This window comes from Jaculus jaculus, chromosome 9 (genome assembly GCF_020740685.1).
Source record: "Jaculus jaculus isolate mJacJac1 chromosome 9, mJacJac1.mat.Y.cur, whole genome shotgun sequence".
Classification (NCBI taxonomy): domain Eukaryota; kingdom Metazoa; phylum Chordata; class Mammalia; order Rodentia; family Dipodidae; genus Jaculus; species Jaculus jaculus.
The window spans coordinates 136,744,675-136,763,655 of record NC_059110.1 but is presented as its reverse complement, the minus strand read 5'-3'; the positions used below and the strand labels follow the sequence as shown (position 1 = coordinate 136,763,655).

Genomic DNA, 18,981 nt, shown 5'->3' with positions numbered 1-18,981 from the left:
ATTAAAAGTAGGTACAAAAGTAAGTTAACAAAACTTGAATATACAAATAAGCTTGGTAATAATTAAGTTACTCTAGCTATGCAATTTTGGCACTGTGATGAGAATCCTGATGCCACTATAGCACAAGCCCCTTTGGTGTCTCCTCCACACACGCTTCTCAGGATGCCCTCAAATTGATGGCGCTCTTCCTACCTCTGCCTGTGCTGGGATTAAAAGGCTTGTGCCACTATGCCCGAACCCCTTTGGTATTTTGCTGTAAAGGAAGACTCAAATATCTGCAGAGAGATAGACTGTAAAGTATTATCATTTATAGCCTGTAATGTGAGAATGTTAGAATAATGAATTCATGCACATAACACACACATTTATAGTCTTATATAAAACAACTTAAGAAATCCAGCAAGTTTAAAGGCAATGGACAATTTGACCTCCACAATTTAATCAGATGAGGTAAGTCCAGCACTGAGGAGACAGAGGTCGGAGGATCACCATCAGTTTGAAGCCAACCTGAGACTTCAGAGTGAGCTCCAGGTGTGAGACCCTACCTGGAAAAAACAACCAATCTACCCAACTTGAACTGACATCTTACTGTCTTTCAAATCTGAAAACTAAGTTCTGAATTCCTAAACAAACAGTTTCTAAGTTCCTCAATTAATGGGGAAAAAATTCTTGGGATTAAACTGGAACTATCAGCCTAAACAGAGATAAAATGCGAAAATTAAGGTACAACTACCTAAGTGAAATGGTAAGTGTGGAAAAAGGATATGTTCAGAGTACACCAGAGATAAATTATCGTAGCAAAGCAGATGACAATTATCTGAAGGAAGATAGAGTACAGCCATGTAACACCAGGCTAGAGACAGGGAGGGACATAACTGGCTGCAGTATGCCACTTTCAGGCTGATGTAGATGACCAGCATCAAGTTTTTCTAGTTCTCCACTTCCATCTCCAGACAAGCAACTGTTACATTTATATATAAGATTCAAACAAGGGAAAGGATCTAAATTTAATACACCTGGTAAGTCCAACTACCATCTCATGAGGATGTGCCACGACACTATCAGGGTTACCAATGAAAGCTTTTTAAATGACACACGTCAAACCTGAAAAGCTGCTTTCATTGCCGTCAGTCGATCTCCCATGGCTCCTGTGGAGGGCTTATAAGCTTCATAATTGCTCATTACATTGTTGTTATTTCCTCGGTCCTAAAAACAAGCACCCATGAGAATATGAAAATGGATTGAAAATAATGTGTATTTTTATTACCTAAGAAAGTTTCAAGGTAATGTTACAAGTCCTTGGGTTCTCTTGCCCAAAAACTGGGCCAAGAAATTCTGAAGAAAAAGTTGGGTACTGTAGCACATGCCTGTATGCCCAGCTGCCCAGAGGCTGAGGCAAAAGTATCAGTAAAGGCCAAGGGGTTAAAAGCCCGTCTGGAGCAGGGCATGGTGGCACACGCCTTTAATGAGATCCGACCTCCTAAAAAAAAATCCATGGGGGGGAGGGGCGGGAATTGGCTAGTTTTCATTGCCACAGACTGGCCTCTTATACTGAAGAAATAACTACAATAAAAAACTGTGTAGAGGCTAGAGAGATGGCTTAGCAGTTGGGGTGCATGTCTGCCTAAGGGACCAAGTGCCCATACAAGCCACGCGTACAGAGGGTGGCACGTGTGTCTGGAGTTCATCTCCAGTGGAAGCTCTGGTGTGGTGTGCCCATTCTTCCTATCTGCCTGCCCCCATCTCTCAAGTCAATTAAAAAAAAAAAAGGTAGTTTTTTAAAAGTTACTTATGGGCAAGAGAGATGGCTCAGCAGTTAAAGACACTTGTTTGCAAAGCCTACCAGCACAGATTCAATTCCCCTGTATCCCACATAAAGCCAGAAGCATAAAGTGGCTCATATATCTAGAATTTGTTTGTATCCCTGGCACATCCATACCCATCCTCTCTCCCACACTATCACAAATCAAAAAAAATTTTTTTTTTACATTATGCTTTCTAAAGTAGAGTTATAAAAGCCAGGCATGGTGGCACACACCTTTAATCCCAGCACTCGGGAAGCAGAGGTAGGAGTCTAGAGTTCAAGGCCACTCTGAGACCATATAGTGAATCCCAGGTCAGCCTGAGCTAGTGAGACCCCCACCTTGGGGGGGGGGGGAGGTACAACAATGAAAGCTTATTTAAATATGCTTGTGCCCGTCAACCAAGTAACTGAATTCCTATGAGTTAACTCTAATATCAGAAATGCTATCAAATTATACCCATGGTTGATTGTATATTACTTGCAAAAATATTCCTACTTTTTTTTGATTTATCAAAGTAGCGTGTCACTCTAGTTTAGGCTGATCTGGAATTTCCGATGTAGTCTCAGGCTGGCCTTGAACTCACGGTGATCCTCCTACCTCTGCCTCCAGAGTGCTGGGATCTTTTAAAGGTGTGCTCCACCATACCTGACTATTTACTTACACAAATATTCCATTAAACTAAAACTATTAAAGATGAGAAGGCCACCAATATAGTGGGTAGCTGCTTAGAATCTGAGTATCAATAAGGGTCTGACTTCATATCAACATTTACCAGTGTAAACTTTAGGTACCTAAGTTTTAGTATCTGTATATACTTATATTGGGTTAAAAACTGAGCCAATAATTGAATAGCCCTGGAATACACAAAGTGCCAGTAACTACTATCACTTACCTGCATCATTAACATTTACTGTAACATGGGAACATTGCATCTATCAAGGATGCCAAATTCCCTGGAAAGCTCCAGGGAATTACAAGAGCAGCTTTGTTCCCTGGCTTAGTGAGAGAGGGCTTTAGTTACATGCTTTGTGAGAAAAGTCTCTTCTCACCTCTCTGGTGCAATTTTGCAGTGCAGAGATCATTTCTGAGTTTACTGACAAAGCATAACTAGTTAAATAGTGCCTGCCAATCCGCACAATTTAGTAGTATTTCCCAAGCGGCAGGCTCTAGGCCACAGTGGGAAGGTTTTCAAAAAGAGAAAGTTGTACCCTAATCTAGGTGGCCAATGAATTGGCATGTGCTGTCGACTCAAGGACCACAAGTTGAGAACCACTGCAAATCACGTTAATTTTCAGAGCAAGTTTTGTCAACCAAACACATAGCAAGTTTCATTATGAAGTAGCACTGCTTTTCTCAAGTAAACAGGGTCTTTGACTCTTTATGCTTTTTTAGGTGGGTCAAAATATCAACTATCATTTAAGGCATGGAACTTAGCCCAAGAACAATACTGTAGTATGAACTCACCGCATTCTCAGAACCAAGGCCAGGCCGTTCCCTATAGCCCAGACCACCTCCACCAATGTTCAGCTTTTTGCCTTTCCCTCCTTTGAAGCGGGATTTCCGAAACCAAGCATTCTGTGTTAAACAAAATTCAAAGTTAAGCCCAAAGAAAGAAAAAAGGAAATAGGACAAGGTCAGAAAGGAAATTAAATGGGAGAGAAGAATTTCTGTTTCATCTTTAGCCAGAGGGGAGAAGTTAGCCATAGGAAACAGACTCACTTCTTTTTTTCTTTATTATTATTTGTGGATGACTATGGGTGTATGCCTGCCACAGTATGTGTTTAACTGTCCGAGGACCACCTCCCCCTTCCATCTTCTTTTGGGACAAGGTTTCTCTTAACACTGCTGTTACAAGCTTATGGATTCTCCTGGCTCTGCCACCCATTGCTATAGATGCACTAGGACTACAGACATATGTAACACCTTGCATATAGCTTTATGTGGGCACTAAGGAGGACTGAACTTAGTAGGCAAGCTTGTAAGCAAGCACCTTCAACCACTGAACCATCTCTTCATCCCTGTTCCTAAAAATGACCTTGAAATTCTGATTTTTTATCTCCATGTTCTGAGAGCTGGAGTTACAGGCATGTGCCAGCCATAATGTCCAGTTTATTTGATGGTGAGGACTGAACTCAAGGTTGCATGCATGTCAGGAAGTAATCTACCAACTGAGCTACATCCCTACCCCCTAGACTGAATTTAGTCCACCCAATTTGTCAGGCTTAGATGCTTATCTAAGGCTCCCCTTACTGCTCCTTCCTCTACGAACACCTAAAAGGGAAGTGATTTTAGGTAAGCTTCAAATGCAGAGTAGTAACTCTAGCCACTTTTATCCTCATGAAGGAAAATGAATTCATTTATTTCTGAAGTCATCTATAAATACTATTAAACATAATCATCTGGAGTGAAACTTTAAGGAATGAGTGGGTTCAGAGAAGTAGGCAAAAAAACTAGGTGAAATGAGACTTATCAGAACTGACTGCAGGAGGCTGGGGAGATGGCTCAGTGGATAAAGTGCTTCCCTGTACAAACATGAGGAACTGAATCTGGATTCCAAGAGCGGGAAGGCTAGATAATCTAGTTAATCCCTAGGTTCAAGACAAAACCTTGTTTCAAAAAATAAGGTGGAGTGTGATTGAGGAATATACCTGGTATTGACCTCTGGCCTCCACATGAATACATACATACAAATAACAAGGTAAAAAAGATTTTAATATATACTTTTTAATCCCCGAAAGAGAAAACTTGGTGGGAAAAGCTGTAGGCACAACAGCAGACATCTTTTGAGATTAAACTTACTTGTAAAAATGTGCTATGGGTTAAATAGGCAGAATCAGATTCTAGCACAAAGGACTGAACTGCTTTTCAACAGCTACTATAGAATGGGGAAGAGAACACAGATCAGATAGTGTTTCTGGTCTATGTGTATACAGTGTGCATGTACATGCAGGCCAGAGGGCACCATATGGTATCTTCCCCAATCACTATTTTTTATATATATATATATATTTGCTAGGCATGGTGGCACACACCTTTGTGAGAGAGAACAAGGGGAGTGGGAGATAGAGAGAATTGCTATGCCAGGGTCACAGCTACTGCAATCAAGCTCCTTATGTGTGTGTGCCACTTTGTGCACATGCGTGACCTTGCGTCACCTTGTGCGTTTGGATTATGTGGGTCCTGGAGAGTGGAATATGGGTCCTTAGGCTTCACAGGCAAGCGCCTTAACCACTCAACCATTTCTCCAGCCTCACTAGCTTATTTTTGGAGATAGGATTTTTCACTGAACCTGCAACTCATGAAGTAGGCTAGACTAGCTGGCCAGTAAGCTCCAAGGATCCTCCTGTCTCTGCCTTCCCAGCATTGAGAATGCTTCTCCTGCTCACTTTCTTCTTAAGTTTCTATAGTATCTCTCTCCCTTGTCTGCTGAAATCCCTTAGATCAATATAAAGTGAGTCCAGCCCCTCACCTGCATTGCTAGATCCAAGAGTTCCTTGGAAACATGTTGGTTGGCTCCTTCCAAGTTGCGAACAAGATCACCAGCAAAATTGCTGTCCTTTGGGGTCAGTAAGGTATAGGCCACACCCTTTTCACCCGCTCTTCCTGTGCGGCCAATCCTATGAGTATGGGTATCAATGTCTCGTGCCACGTCATAGTTAATGACTGTCTTAATTGAAGGAATATCCAGACCACGGGCTGGAAAAAAAAAAAGCAATCATGTTCTTTCATTTTCCACCTGTATTCAAAAGATCAAAGTAAATAGAAATGCTGAAACTATGAGAACCCATATTTCCCTTATCTAGGCAAAGTTCATGGGTGTGAAGACAAGAGGAAAAAGTGGTTTACTTCATTAGGAGAAATAGATAATATGAGAAAGTGCTTTTGCTAGGGTTATCAATACATTTGGAAGATAGAAACAAAAAGGATCAGCAGTTCAAGGACAGCTTGGGCTATAGGGGGAGATAGTGTCTCAAAAAAAGTTCATTTAAGATAAAATGAATGTTGCCACCATATATTCTGTGGGCCCTCTGGTGTGGTTGCACGTGCCTTTAATCCTAGCACTTAGGAGGAAGAGGTAGGAGAATCACAGTGAGTTAGAAGCCACCCTGAAACTACACAGTGAATTCAAGGTCAGCCTGGGATACAGTGAGACCCTACCTCAAAAAGCCAACCAAACAAACAAAACATAGTCAGGCTGGGAAAATGACTTAGCAATTAAGGCAGTTGCCTGTGAAGCCTAAGGACTCCAGTTTTATTCCCTAGGACCCACATAAGCCACGTTCATCTGCAGTGGCTAGAGGCCCTGGTGTGCCCATTCTCTCTTTCTGCCTCTTCCTCTCTCTCTCTCTCAAATACATTAAATTAAATAAAATTAAACAATAAGGGCTTGTGCCACCATGCCTGGCATAAATGACCACTTAAAAAAGAGATAGTCTTGTGTGAAGTAAAATATGTCCAATTCCCATTTTAATATACTTTCTATAGTCAGACATAGGAGGAGAACATTTCCTCCTCATCCCAAGTATCCTCTAACTACAAGAATACTTTTTCTTGGGGGGGGGGGGGAGGTTCTTTTTAAAGTAGGGTCTTGTTCTTGCTCTATCTCAGGCTGACCTGGAATTTACTATGTAGTCTCAGGCTGGCCTCCAACTCAGTGATCCTCCTACCTCTGCCTACAAAGTGCTGGGATTAAAGTCGTATGCCACTATGCATGGCTTTTAAAGACTAAGTGGAGAGAAACAATCCGAAAGGCAGCACCCAGAGCTCCAGGATGTGATTACTATTGAACTGTTGCCTGCAGATGCAGAAAGCTATTCAATGTTATCTAGGTCTTATTACAGGGTGGGGCAGAACCCATTCAACCTAAGACAAGAGTCATAGTGAAATTCATACCTGCAACATCAGTGGCAACCAGGACTGGGATGTCCTTTTTCTTAAAATCTGAAATGACCTTGTTTCTCTCACTTTGATCCATGTCTCCATGAAGCAGGCCAAGGGTATGGCCCTCCTGCTTAAGGTTATTGGCTAACTCTTCAGCATTGGCTTTTTTTGTAACAAACAAGAGGACACTCCCTGAAGAGGTAAACTCTACCAGACGCCGGGTAAGCCAGTTCCATTTACTAGGTCCAGAATGGAGTATCTCCACTATCTGTGTCACATCTTCATTTGCCTGAGAGGGAAGAAACGTAACACTTCCTTCAGTATGTCAAGGAAAGCTCAAAACTTACCAGCCTCTCAAATCAGCTTGCATACTACCTTCCCATGATATGTTCATATACCCATCTAATTTGTATGCCCCATTACTCTGTAATACTTTTATATATTAATACTAATAGAATTCCTAATAGAATACCCTATTATGTAGGGCCCTGCCCATTCATTCCAAATATAATTCATACATGGCAGAAGGCATACTCAAACATATAAACTGGACAGGTCATGATGCTAATTTCAAATATTTAACAATAAACACAGGTAGTAATAGATAGCAATTGATACAAATTATGTATTTAAGCCAGGCATGGTGGCATACACCTTTGATCCCAACACTCAAGAAGCAGAAGTAGGAGGATCATCATGAATTCTAGGTTACCCTGAAGACTACACAGTGAATTCCAGGTCAGTCTGGGATAGAGTGAAACTTTATCTTGAAAGATCCCCCCCCCCCCCAAACAAACCCTACTTATATGTGTACACGCACTGCAAGTACATGAGTGGAAGCTAGAGGACAGGATGTCCTCTAATATTCTTCTACCTTATTTCCTTGAGATAGTCTCTAAGTGAACCTGAAGCTTGTGCCATTTTTTAGCTAGACTGACTTGATCCTCCTGTCACCAACACTCCCAACCCCCACCTAGTGCAGGTGTTAAAAAGTGAGCTGCCACACCCGGCTTTCTATGTGGCTGCTTGGGATGGGACTCCTTATGCTTATGTAGCAAGTGCTCTTACCAAATAATTCCCCAGCCTCTCATATTTTTAGAAACATGAAAGGTATGGAAAGCCACATAAAGAATTTTCTCAACATCCTTAACTGAATTCCAAATACAAATTCAAAGAAATGTTCCACATAGAGCATGTAAGAAGGCGAGAAGTCAAACGTTAACTTATTTTCACCAGACCCCTCAAATTATCGCACTCCCTCTTTTACATACTTCCTCCAATAGTCATTTAAAACCAGTCCAGTCCTAACTCACAGTCTTTCTGTTTCTTTAAAAACACAAACAATGGGCTGAGGATACAGCTTAGTGATAAGAGTGCTTGCCTAGCATGCACAAGGCCATGGGTTCTATGTCTAGCACCAAAAAATAAAAGTAAGACAAAAAGCAACTTGTTATTGTGAATAGTTGTTAAACATTGAACACAGATGAAATGAACATCAATTCCCAATTATTCATCATTAGCTTTAATGATGTCAACATTTTGCCACTCTATTTCAGCTATCGTGCTATCAACTAGTGTGTTTTAAAGCAAACCTGAGACTCAATGGATACGTAAGCAAAACATTTGAACCTTTTAATCTCATTAGTAGACTATAATTTTCTGTGTGGGAAATGACCAACCCCCCCGCCCCCCGGGACTCATCTAGCCCTGGTTAGGGTTACCTCTCCAATATCTCCCTGCACCACTCGAATAGGATCAATGAGGATGTCTCTGGCCAACTTTTCAATCTTTTTCCGAAAAGTTGCACTGAATAAAAGAGCTAAAAGATAAAAGCAAATTATGTTAAACAGTATTTATTATCTAAGACATTTTTCTTTATTCTATTTTCAATCATGAATTGTGGGGATGGATAGATAATAGTGGCTAAGGCGTTGTCTGCAAAGTCATAGACCCCAGGTTTGATTTCCCAGGACCCATGTAAGCCACATACATGCACAAGGTGGTACATGCGTCTGGAGTTCGTTTGCAGTGGCTGGAAGCTTTTGTGTGCCTATTCTCTCTCTCTCTCTTTGCCTCTTTCTCTTTCATATAAGTAATAAATATATTTTTAAAAATGAATTGTGGCACACACCTTCAATCCCAGCACTTGGGAGGCAGATTAAGGAGAATTGTTGTATGAGGCCACTGTGTGACTACATAGTGAATTCCAGGTCAGCCTGGAGACCCTACCTTGAAAACACAAACAAAACCCACAAATCATGCCCCCCCCCAAAAAAAACAACAACAAAACTGGGAGTGATTTATGATGATTTTAAAGATTCTATTCAGCTTAAAAAATGTCTCTCTACTTTATGGTTCTCACCAATACAATCATATCATTTTTGCTTACATAATGATGAGTGCTTATAAAGTAAGTATTGAGTACAAACGTGGTTTTGTTATAAAGCTGGTTCATACATACTCTGTCTATCAGGACGGACATGACTAGCTATCGATCGCACCTGGTACTCTGTAAGAAGCAGAACAGTAATATTAATACAATCATCAATACTGGAAGGGAGGACTGAAAAAAGCATTTTGGTAAAATCTATATGAGAACGTTTAAAAATTAAGGAAGCTTTGAAACTCTGACATGACATTCAACATGAAATTTTAAAAGCTCCTTTTTCATGTTGCTTAAATAAGAACAGATGTTGTTCCAATCAGTAAAGATTAGTTATAAGTTTGCATAACTGGGTAAGTCAAAGAGGTCAGTTAAGTAAAGGAACTTGAATGATCTGATATTCACCTACCCAAGAACACAGACTTCAGCTTCTATAATCAAAGGCGTATGAACAAAAGTAAAACAGGAAAAACTCTCTCAATACAAAGCCACTTTTAAAAAACCTAATCAAAACTACTTATACTTCTGAGAAAACTTCTAAAAACAGTTAATGCCCTACTTAGCTCTTTAGTCTATTCACATCCAGAAGTATTTTTCACTTTTCTCATGCTAAAAACACTGGTTAGGTCTAGAAGGACCTGTTAAAAAACAAACAAACAAACAAAAACCACAAACGTAATAAAGATAAGGAGAAAAATGGTATTCAAGGCATACCAAATCCCATGTCAAACATTCGATCTGCTTCATCAAACACAAGGTAAGAGACTCTTTGAAGATTCGTAGCTTTCTTCTTTACATGATCAATCAGTCGACCCTGTGATATTTCAAAGTGAGTAATAAGGAAATAATTTAAGGCACTCACAAGAACATTCTAAAGCTACAAAAGTTCTAATTCTTTGGACAGTAATAGAATTTGATCTTACAGCCTTAACTTTATGCACTGAACACAAGAAACAGGCATTTTGAAAAGGAAAATTCTTTCTTTACATTAATTGTGGTTTAAATTCTGTTGGTAAGTGAAAAGAAGCAGTCTTATAATACATTCAGAAGTTACTTTGTTAATGTATTTTAATGATTAGACCACAATCTTCAGGGCAGTTCTAACCATAATCTGACTATATTTTGATGCTTGATGTTTTTGATAGATTAGGGATTCATTTTCTAGGTAATTGTAAAGAAAACTACTTAAAAAAAAAAAAAAGAAGAAGAAAGGGGGCTGGAGGAATGGCTCATCAGTTAAGGCATTTGCCTGCAAAGCCAAAGGACCCAGGTTCAATTCCCCAGGACCCACATCAGCCAGATGCACAAGGGGCGCACGGCCCTGGAGTTCATTTCCAGTGGCTGGAGGCCCTGGCAGGCATGCCTATTCTCTCTCTCTCCCTCCCTCTTTCTCTGTCAAATAAACAAATAAATAAATAAAAATAAAATATATAAAATATATAAAAGCAGCAGCTGGGCGTGGTGGTGCATGCCTTTAATCCCAGCACTCAGGAGGCAGAGGTAGGTGGATCACCATGAGTTCGAAGCCACTCTGAGACTACATACTGAATTCCAGGTCAGCCTGGACTACAGTGAGACCCTATCTCAAAAAAATCAAAAACAAACAAGAACAACAGAAACACACACACACAATTTGTACCTGCTAATGCATGTTACAGAAATTCTTAGTGGACTGCTGTTTTAGTCAACCAATTATATTCACCCAAAACTATAGGCTACAATTCACCACAGTATTCCCATCCTTGCTTTACCACATTTCAGAGGGAATTACTTTAGGAACTAACCATGTTTTCCATACCAAAAGAGGCTGAGAACACATTTAAACAGAAAATGTACTTACTGGGGTACACACAACAATTTCTGCCCCTTCCTGAAGGGCTTTGGCCTGCTCCCACATGCTCCCTCCTCCATACACAGCCACTGATCGAAGATTATATGCTTTCCCAAACCGCTTACATTCTGCATGGATCTACAAAGTTGTTAGCAACACATTAAAATTCCTTTATCATAAACCAAAAGGGAGTTCTAAACAATTTGTCATAAAAAGCAAAACTTAGCTGGATCTAAGGCTGTATCTTAGCTGGTACAGGCCTATAATTTCAGTTTCTTGGTAAGCTAAAGCTGGAGGTTCTTAAGTTCAAAGAGAATAAAAGAGACCCTGTCTCAAAATAAAAATGTAGGGCTGGAGAGATGGCTTAGCAGTTAAGTCACTTGCCTGCAAAGCTAAAGAACCTAGGTCCTATTCCCCAGTATCCACATAAAGTCAGCTGCACAAGGTGGCATATGTGTCTGGAATTGGTTTCTTGTTGGCTAGAGACCCTGATGTACCCCTTTCTCTAATCTGCCCCCCACAAATAAATAAATTTTTAAAAATGTAAAAAGAGGACTGGGGATATAATTCAGTAGTACAGCAATTACCTAGCATATTGTAAGACTCTAGGTTTAATCTCTAGTACTGGGGGAGGGAACCTAGAACATAATTTTAAATAACACTCTTGGGTTGGAGATGGCTCAGAGGTTAAGGCACTTGCCCACAAAGCCGAATGACCTGGGTTCAATTCCCTAGTACCCACATATCAGACACACAAAGTGGTGCACGTATCTGGGAATTTATGTTCAGTGGCTACCGGCCCTGGTGGACCCATTCTCATCTTAATTTTCTCTCTCCTCTTGTAAATAAATATTTAACAAAAACAACACTCTTGCTCATAAAATCAGGCTATAATTTTGCCTTGAGTTCTTCATTTTTCCCATTTCTCTTCCTGATCTTGTTACTATTTTTCTACCAAGCAAAATGCATTCACCCGAGAAAAAGATTGAGTTTATAAAACAATTCCTAATGTCCCTTCCTCCATTAAAACAGAAAAAGAAAGAAATATAAAATAAAAAAAATATGTAACATAAACTTCCCAAAACTTTTCTGAAAGCATTTAGTGACACTGAACTATATACACTGGGCTGGAGAGATGGCTCAGCAGTCAGAGGCTTGCAAAGCTTGATGACCCAAGTTAGATTCCTCAGCACCCATGTAAAATCAGATACACAAAGTGGGACATACATCTGGAGTTTTTTGCAGTGGCAGGAAACTATGGCTTACACACACACTCTCTCTCTCTCCCCACACCTCAAATAAAAAATTTTTTTAAAATGTTATCACAGCTGGTTTTGTATGTACTTTAACACAATTAAAACAACAGTTGTATGGTCATTCCACCTACTTGACTGGCAAGTCCCTTGCTAGCCCATAGGTGGAAAGGGGCATTCTATACAAAGCACATACCTGCTGACAAAGCTCCCTAGTAGGACACACAATCACTGCAATTGGCCCATCACCAGGCTCCAATTCCTTCTGATCCATTATGTGAATTAGCATGGGCCAGATAAAGGCTGCAGTCTTCCCACTGCCTGTTTTGGCTATACCAATCATGTCTCTACCACTTAATGCTACAGGCACACCCTGGAGGAAGAAAAAAAAGACACACTAAAATTTCAATTCTAAACATGAACTAAAGGAAGTCCTGGGGAAAATAATCACTGATGGCATTCATTTCCAAGTATCCTAGGCTATACTAATAAAAACCAGACATTCCCATAAGCTTCTTGGTTTAGCAACAATATCATTCTCTTCACGTCTCAGCCACAATTAGCACAATATTATCTTATTTGAAATATTCAAATAAAAACTTATAATTTATTGGCCAGGCATGGTGGTACACGCCTTTAATCACAGCACACTTAGGAGGCAGAAGATAGGAGGATCACTGTGAGCTCGAGGCCACCCTGAGACCACATAGAAGTCCAGGTCAGCCTGGGCTAGAATAAGATCCTACCTTGAAAAACAAAACAAAACAAAACAAAAAAGACAATTTATAAATTAATCTGCTAAATTAAAAAAAAAAAAATGTCCTCAGGGACAAAGACCTGGTTAGGAAAAGACTAAGTAAGGCTGGAATGGGAGAGAATGAAGTGATTTAAGCCAACCAGAAATCAGATGGGCAGTTCAGAAAGTTATGATTGGATGAACACAGAAATGAGCCAAAAGAGAAGGTATATTGACATGAATTGAAAGCCAATTAAACACTGGATGAAATGTGAGGGCTAGAACTTGCGGTGGGTACAGGAAAATTGGCTTCTCCATCCATTTACTTGGTCCAACAAGGGAGTAAAGTCAGCCTGTCACCACCTTCCAAATTGGCCAATGGGCATTACTGGGAGCCGACAATCCCCCCCCCCCAAAAAGCTCTTCTGTAGAAATTGTATAGACAATCTTATTCATGTACTTAACATTCTCACTTTTGGTGAAGAATAAATCCCATACATGACTGGGAAACAAGAAGTTATTATTTTCCATAATAAATGAAAAGTTTTAGGTCATAGACAAAGAATTCTATTCTAGTAATTGACAAAGCTAAATTTATCCATGCACATCTTTTATTGTTAGGCCATAAAGTATTTTCTTCATATATTAAAAAAAAATTTTTTCCCCAGGCACTTAACTTCTTAGAGCACTAAATAAATCAAACTTTTTTCTTTTTGTCCTCCCCAAGGTAGGGCTCACTCTAGTTCCAGGCTGGTCTCAAATACAGCCTGGCCTCACACTTTTCTTTAATTTTTGTTTCAGGGCTGGGGACATATATGGATTAGTGGGAAAATGTTTGCCTATCATGTGTGAGGGACCTGGGTTTAATTCCCAGTAATGGAGGAAAAAGTTTTAAAAATCTTGGATCTCATTTGTGTTTTTCCCCAACCACCCTCCCTGCTCCTTAAAGATAAAAATGAAAGACTATGCCAAAGAAGAAGAATTTGCATCTTCTAACTAGGTTCAATAAAGTTGTACATAAGACACTATTTTACTTCTTGACATGTCTGTCAACTAGAAACAGTCATGGAATATTCTATTTTTTTCATTATATCTTACTTACCTGGCACTGTATTGGAGTGGGTTGTGTGTACTCAGATTTTCTAATCTGGTGCATAAGTTGTTCATCAAATCCAAAATGAGCAAAACTACTTCCTGGTCTAGGAGGTGCAGCACCAGAGACCTAGAGATAAAGATAACTCCCAGGAATACTGGTACTCCAACATGAGCAGCATTCAAATTCAGTAATACTTACCTGGATCTAGCATTTTAGTTTGAACATGAACAAATGAAAATATAAGTCTACAACCAAAAGAACACACTGAAAAGGTAAAACTTTAAACACTATGAGGACCTCATGTAAAAAACTGCATAAATATTCTTGACATAATTCCATGATGCAATTTTAAATCATTAAGTTCCTAAAACTCTCTTAAATCAAGATTTTCTCATAAGAAGACAGATGGCTTAGTAGATAAGGTGTTTGCCTGCAAAATCAAATGACCCAAGTTCGATTCCCCAGGACCCATGTAAGTCAAATGCACAAAGTGGCACATGCATCTGGAGATTGTTTGCAGTGGCTAGAGGCCCTGGCATGCCAATTCTCTCTATCATTCTATTTCTTTCTCAAATACATACATTACATACATTAAAACAAACCAAAAAAGAAATTAAATTGAATTATTAAACCAACTGGTGCTCTTTTTTGTCATTTTACATAAATATACATTGAGATAGTAAAGTTATATAAAATAATATTTACTTTTAAATTAGAATTGCAAATCAGCTCAAAATAAGATCTACATCCACTGGTTACAAAGATATAATCTATCAATGCCTGAGAAGTTAACACCTTCCCTAGTGATGGTCCACTAGCAATTTTCCAACCATGTCCCAGTAAAAAATGGGTATTATTAACTGTTATTTTGTCTCCAACAGTGGTAATTTTTCAATGCTTCTGATGATGCTGAGTATTTCCACTAAGGCTTTCACTAGAGCTCTCTCAGGGGGGACTAATAATCTCTTGGAAAATACAAGTAGAAACTTACATATACACACGCACATCAAACATGAAGCACCCGATAAAGCAAACCCAGACCAGAAAGTAATTCACTCCAAAGCAGACCTGCATTTCATTTTAACATACGACCACTAATCAAACAATATGGCTAGTGAACATCCCAAAACTTTTTGGTTAGTGATTTAAATTATCATTCTAAAATTAGCATACATGTATGCTTCATTTCTTATGTTTTTTTAAGAGTACACTATAGGGCTGGAGAGATGGCTTAGCAGTTAAACGCTAGCCTATGAAGCCTAAGGACCCCGGTTCGAGGCTCGATTCCCCAGGACCCACATTAGCCAGATGCACAAGGGGGAGCACACATCTGGAGTTCATTTGCAGTGGCTGGAAGCCCTGGCGTGCCCATTCTCTCTCTCTCGCTGCCTCTTTCTCTGTCTGTCGCTCTCAAATAAGTAAATAAAAATAAACCAAAACAATTTAAAAAAAAAAAAAGTACACTATATATATAGTGTGTGTGTGTGTGTGTGTGTGTGTGTGTATGCACAACTTGAGAAACAAATGTACCATAATTTCAAAATATTCTAATATGTCTTAGGATTTTTTACTTTTTAATAAACCCTCCTTTTATTAATCTTCTCCTTTAAGAATAGCTTCCTACCTTTCCACTGCTAGTCCACCCAGCACAGAACATACAAAGCTGACTGAATACACAAGACAAAAAATATTCCACCCAAAAGGACCATAAGAAAGACTAAACACTCAAATCAAGACACACAAACCCATATGGATTTGTGTATAGTAAAGACAGCTCAGGGACCACTAGAAAAGAAATCTATGGTTATAAATTTGGACTAACAACAATACTAACACTGGACTAACAATAACATAAGAATAATTGCTTAACAGGCTAGAGGGATGGCTTAGCAGTTAAGGCACTAGCCGGCGTTGCCAAAGAACCCAGGTTCACTTCCCCACCAGGAGCCACATAAGCCAGATACACAGGGTGGCACATGTTTCTGGAGTTCGTTTGCAGTGGCTGAAGGCCCTGGCATGCCATTCTCAATCTACCTCTCTGTCTGTCTCTAATAATTAAATATTTTGGGAGATAATATGATAAAGAATGGAATTTCAAAGGGGAAGGTAAGGGGAGGGGGAGGTATTACCATGGGATATTTTTAATAATTATGGAAAATGTAATAAAATTGTGAAAATTTAAAAAAATTAAAAACAAAAAATTTTTTTTAAATATTTTTAAAAAAAGAATACTTGCTTAATGACTCTTACCCGAAGATTGAGCTTATGCCGTAGGTCTATTAACTGCTGTGGAGTGAGGTTGGTTATCTCCTCATGCTCATTGTAAAAGTTTTTTTCAAATGGTGGGTAGTCAATCTGCAGGTCCAATTATTCAAAGTTAGTCTAGAATTCAAGAGTCAATCCTGTAAGTTTGATATAATCTCTTACAATATTATAAAAACATTCTTTCTAGAAAGAATAAAGGAATTTATTCTCGACACACACATTCCACAAAGCACAGCCTGTACCTTTTTTGATTCTTATTTTTCATATAAACATCAAACTACTTCTTAAAGATATTTTAAAGACATTTCAGATTTTAACAACTGTGAACTGAACTGAGGAATCTTTATAGTGCCAAAGGCCTGAGGACATATGTTTTAGCATTTATTTCACCAAACAGCATTTAAACATACTCAAGTTATTCACCTAGATCTTGACATTTAAAAACATTTTCAGTATTTCTTTTAGAGACTGCTGTCTTTAGAATAAGTTCTATCCTTATTTTTCTTTTCTATCTCTCTTAGGTAGGATCTCACGCCAAGCCCAGGATGACCTGAACTCTCTCTAGCCCAGGGCTAGCCTGAAACTCATGGCAATCCTCCTTCCTGAGCCTCCTGAGTACTGGGATTAAATGGATACATCACCTATTCTTCTATTCTTTCTTTGTTTTTCATTTTTAGACTTTCAAGGTAAGGTTCTCTCTAGTCCAAACTGATCTGGAATTTATTCTGAGTCTCAGGATGGCCTTGTATTCCTGGCAATCCTCTTACCTCTGCCTCCAAGTGAAGGGATTACATGTGTGCACTACAACATCTAGCAATAATAAGATGTTTATAGGGCCAGGCGTTGTGGTGCACGCCTTTAATCCCAGCACTCAGGAGGCAGAGGTAGGAGGATTGCCATGAGTTCAAGGCCACCCTGAGACTACATAGTGAATTTCAGGTCAGTCTTAGATAGAGGGAGACTCTACCTTGAAAAACAAACAAACAAACAAAAAAATGTTTATAAGAGTTGGAGAGATATCTCAGTAGTTAAAGGGACTTTCCTGCAAAGCCTAATGACTTGGGTTCAATTCCCCAGTACCCATGTAAAGCCAGATGTACAAAGTGGCACATGCCTCTAGAATTTGTTTAGAGTCTAGATGCCCTGGCACATTGATTCTCTCTCTCTCTCTCTCTCCCTGCATTTTATTTATTTATTTATTTTGGTTTTTTGAGGTAGGGTCTCACTCTAGCCCAGGCTGATCTGGAATTCACTATGTACTCTCAGGGTAGCCTCAAACTCACGGTGGTGATCTTCCTACCTCTGCCTCTGAGGGCTGGGTTCAAGGCATGCACCACCACATCCGACTAATATATATATATATATTTAAGTTTTTTTTTTAATGTTTATAATATAATACCTCTGCCTCCCAAGTACTAGGATTAAAGGTATGCACCATCATGACTACATCTTAAAACAGAAAAAAAAAAAATTAAATCCTAATGTTTTTCCTTTTTTTTTAACCAACAATATAGGTTGTGAATGCCATATGGAATATCTCAATCACTAAGCAGACAGAGGTAAGATCCCAAACAGCAAATATTCTTGACAGAACAATATTCACCTTGGCACAACCTAAGTACTAAAGCTACAAAACCTTCATTAGTATAAAATAAAAACCAAATTCAACAAGAAACAGCATACCTCTGAATGGTCAATGGGAGGAAGAGGATCAATAATTTTTTTGGAAGGTGCAATTGGATTTCCATCACTATCATATTCCAGATTATCTTCCTCCTCTTCCTGAACCACACCAGCAGTTGGGTTTTCTGCCATGTATCGAAAATAAGCTTCCTGCAGGAAAGCACAAGAGCATAATCACACCCAAGTACAACTGAGAACATTTCTTTTGTAATCAGTGCACACAGTGTACCAAAAGACTGCAGTTTATACACATACCTACTAAATAAGGAAATACTTTCACTAGTAATGATTTTTTTACAATAGCAGAACTCAGAAGAAATGAGCAAGGCAATACTACACAACGATTAACTTCATTAACAGAAACCTTACTTGTTGGAGGAAATCTCCTAGCCTGCCCAGAGCTGGAGAACACATGCTGCAGCTTTACACCAATCCAAGTTTGGAAGTTAACATTGATTAGAAAAGTCACAAACCTGAAAAGGTCTATGCTCACCCTGGTTCTCACCATCCCACAACTAACAATGGAAAAAAGAAACACTAACAGTTATTAATATTCCATCTTAAACTTTAAGAATCACAAGAAAAACTCTAGAATCAGATAGAGGTCAGATGTGGCTAGAGGCCAACAGCAGATCCCATAATACTCTATTACTGATTTATCACAATAAACTTTCATTCTCAATTTAAGAAAGGCAAACTGAATAAAGTTCATATTTGTTTCTGATGTCAGTTGATCAAAATTCAACCTTCAACATGGGGAAGAACAATGTGTATTTTTTTTTTCTTTCTTTTTTTGAAGTAGGGTCTCGCTCTAGCCCAGGCTGACCTGGAATTCACTATGAAGTCTCAGGCTGGCCTTGCGGTACCCCTACTTCTACCTCCCAAGTGCTGGGATTAAAAGTGTGCACCAGCATGCCAGGCACCATGTATATGTTTACAATACCAACTGGCCACTCAGGTTTCTACATGGGTGCAAGTCAAATGACATTCCCTACTGAATGTTAAGAATGGAGATTTTAGATAATGCAAACTCTAGCCTGTCTGTACT

General features: G+C 39.2%; 1 protein-coding gene across 3 annotated transcripts in view; it reads right to left on the bottom strand.

The window, feature by feature from the left end:
- Ddx42 (DEAD-box helicase 42) overlaps positions 1-18,981 on the bottom strand; it is a 46,971-nt gene that overhangs the window by 1,527 nt on the left and 26,463 nt on the right. For all 3 annotated transcript variants that reach the window (XM_045158154.1, XM_045158153.1, XM_045158152.1), the window contains exons 6-17: positions 17,934-18,083; positions 16,236-16,340; positions 13,992-14,111; positions 12,350-12,526; positions 10,910-11,038; positions 9,784-9,883; positions 9,148-9,195; positions 8,408-8,505; positions 6,699-6,975; positions 5,275-5,501; positions 3,270-3,380; positions 1,105-1,206 (exon numbers count right to left, since the gene is read on the bottom strand). In XM_045158154.1, the coding sequence (XP_045014089.1) occupies positions 1,105-1,206; positions 3,270-3,380; positions 5,275-5,501; positions 6,699-6,975; positions 8,408-8,505; positions 9,148-9,195; positions 9,784-9,883; positions 10,910-11,038; positions 12,350-12,526; positions 13,992-14,111; positions 16,236-16,340; positions 17,934-18,083 (1,644 nt within the window). The remainder of the gene's footprint in view (positions 1-1,104; positions 1,207-3,269; positions 3,381-5,274; positions 5,502-6,698; positions 6,976-8,407; positions 8,506-9,147; positions 9,196-9,783; positions 9,884-10,909; positions 11,039-12,349; positions 12,527-13,991; positions 14,112-16,235; positions 16,341-17,933; positions 18,084-18,981) is intronic.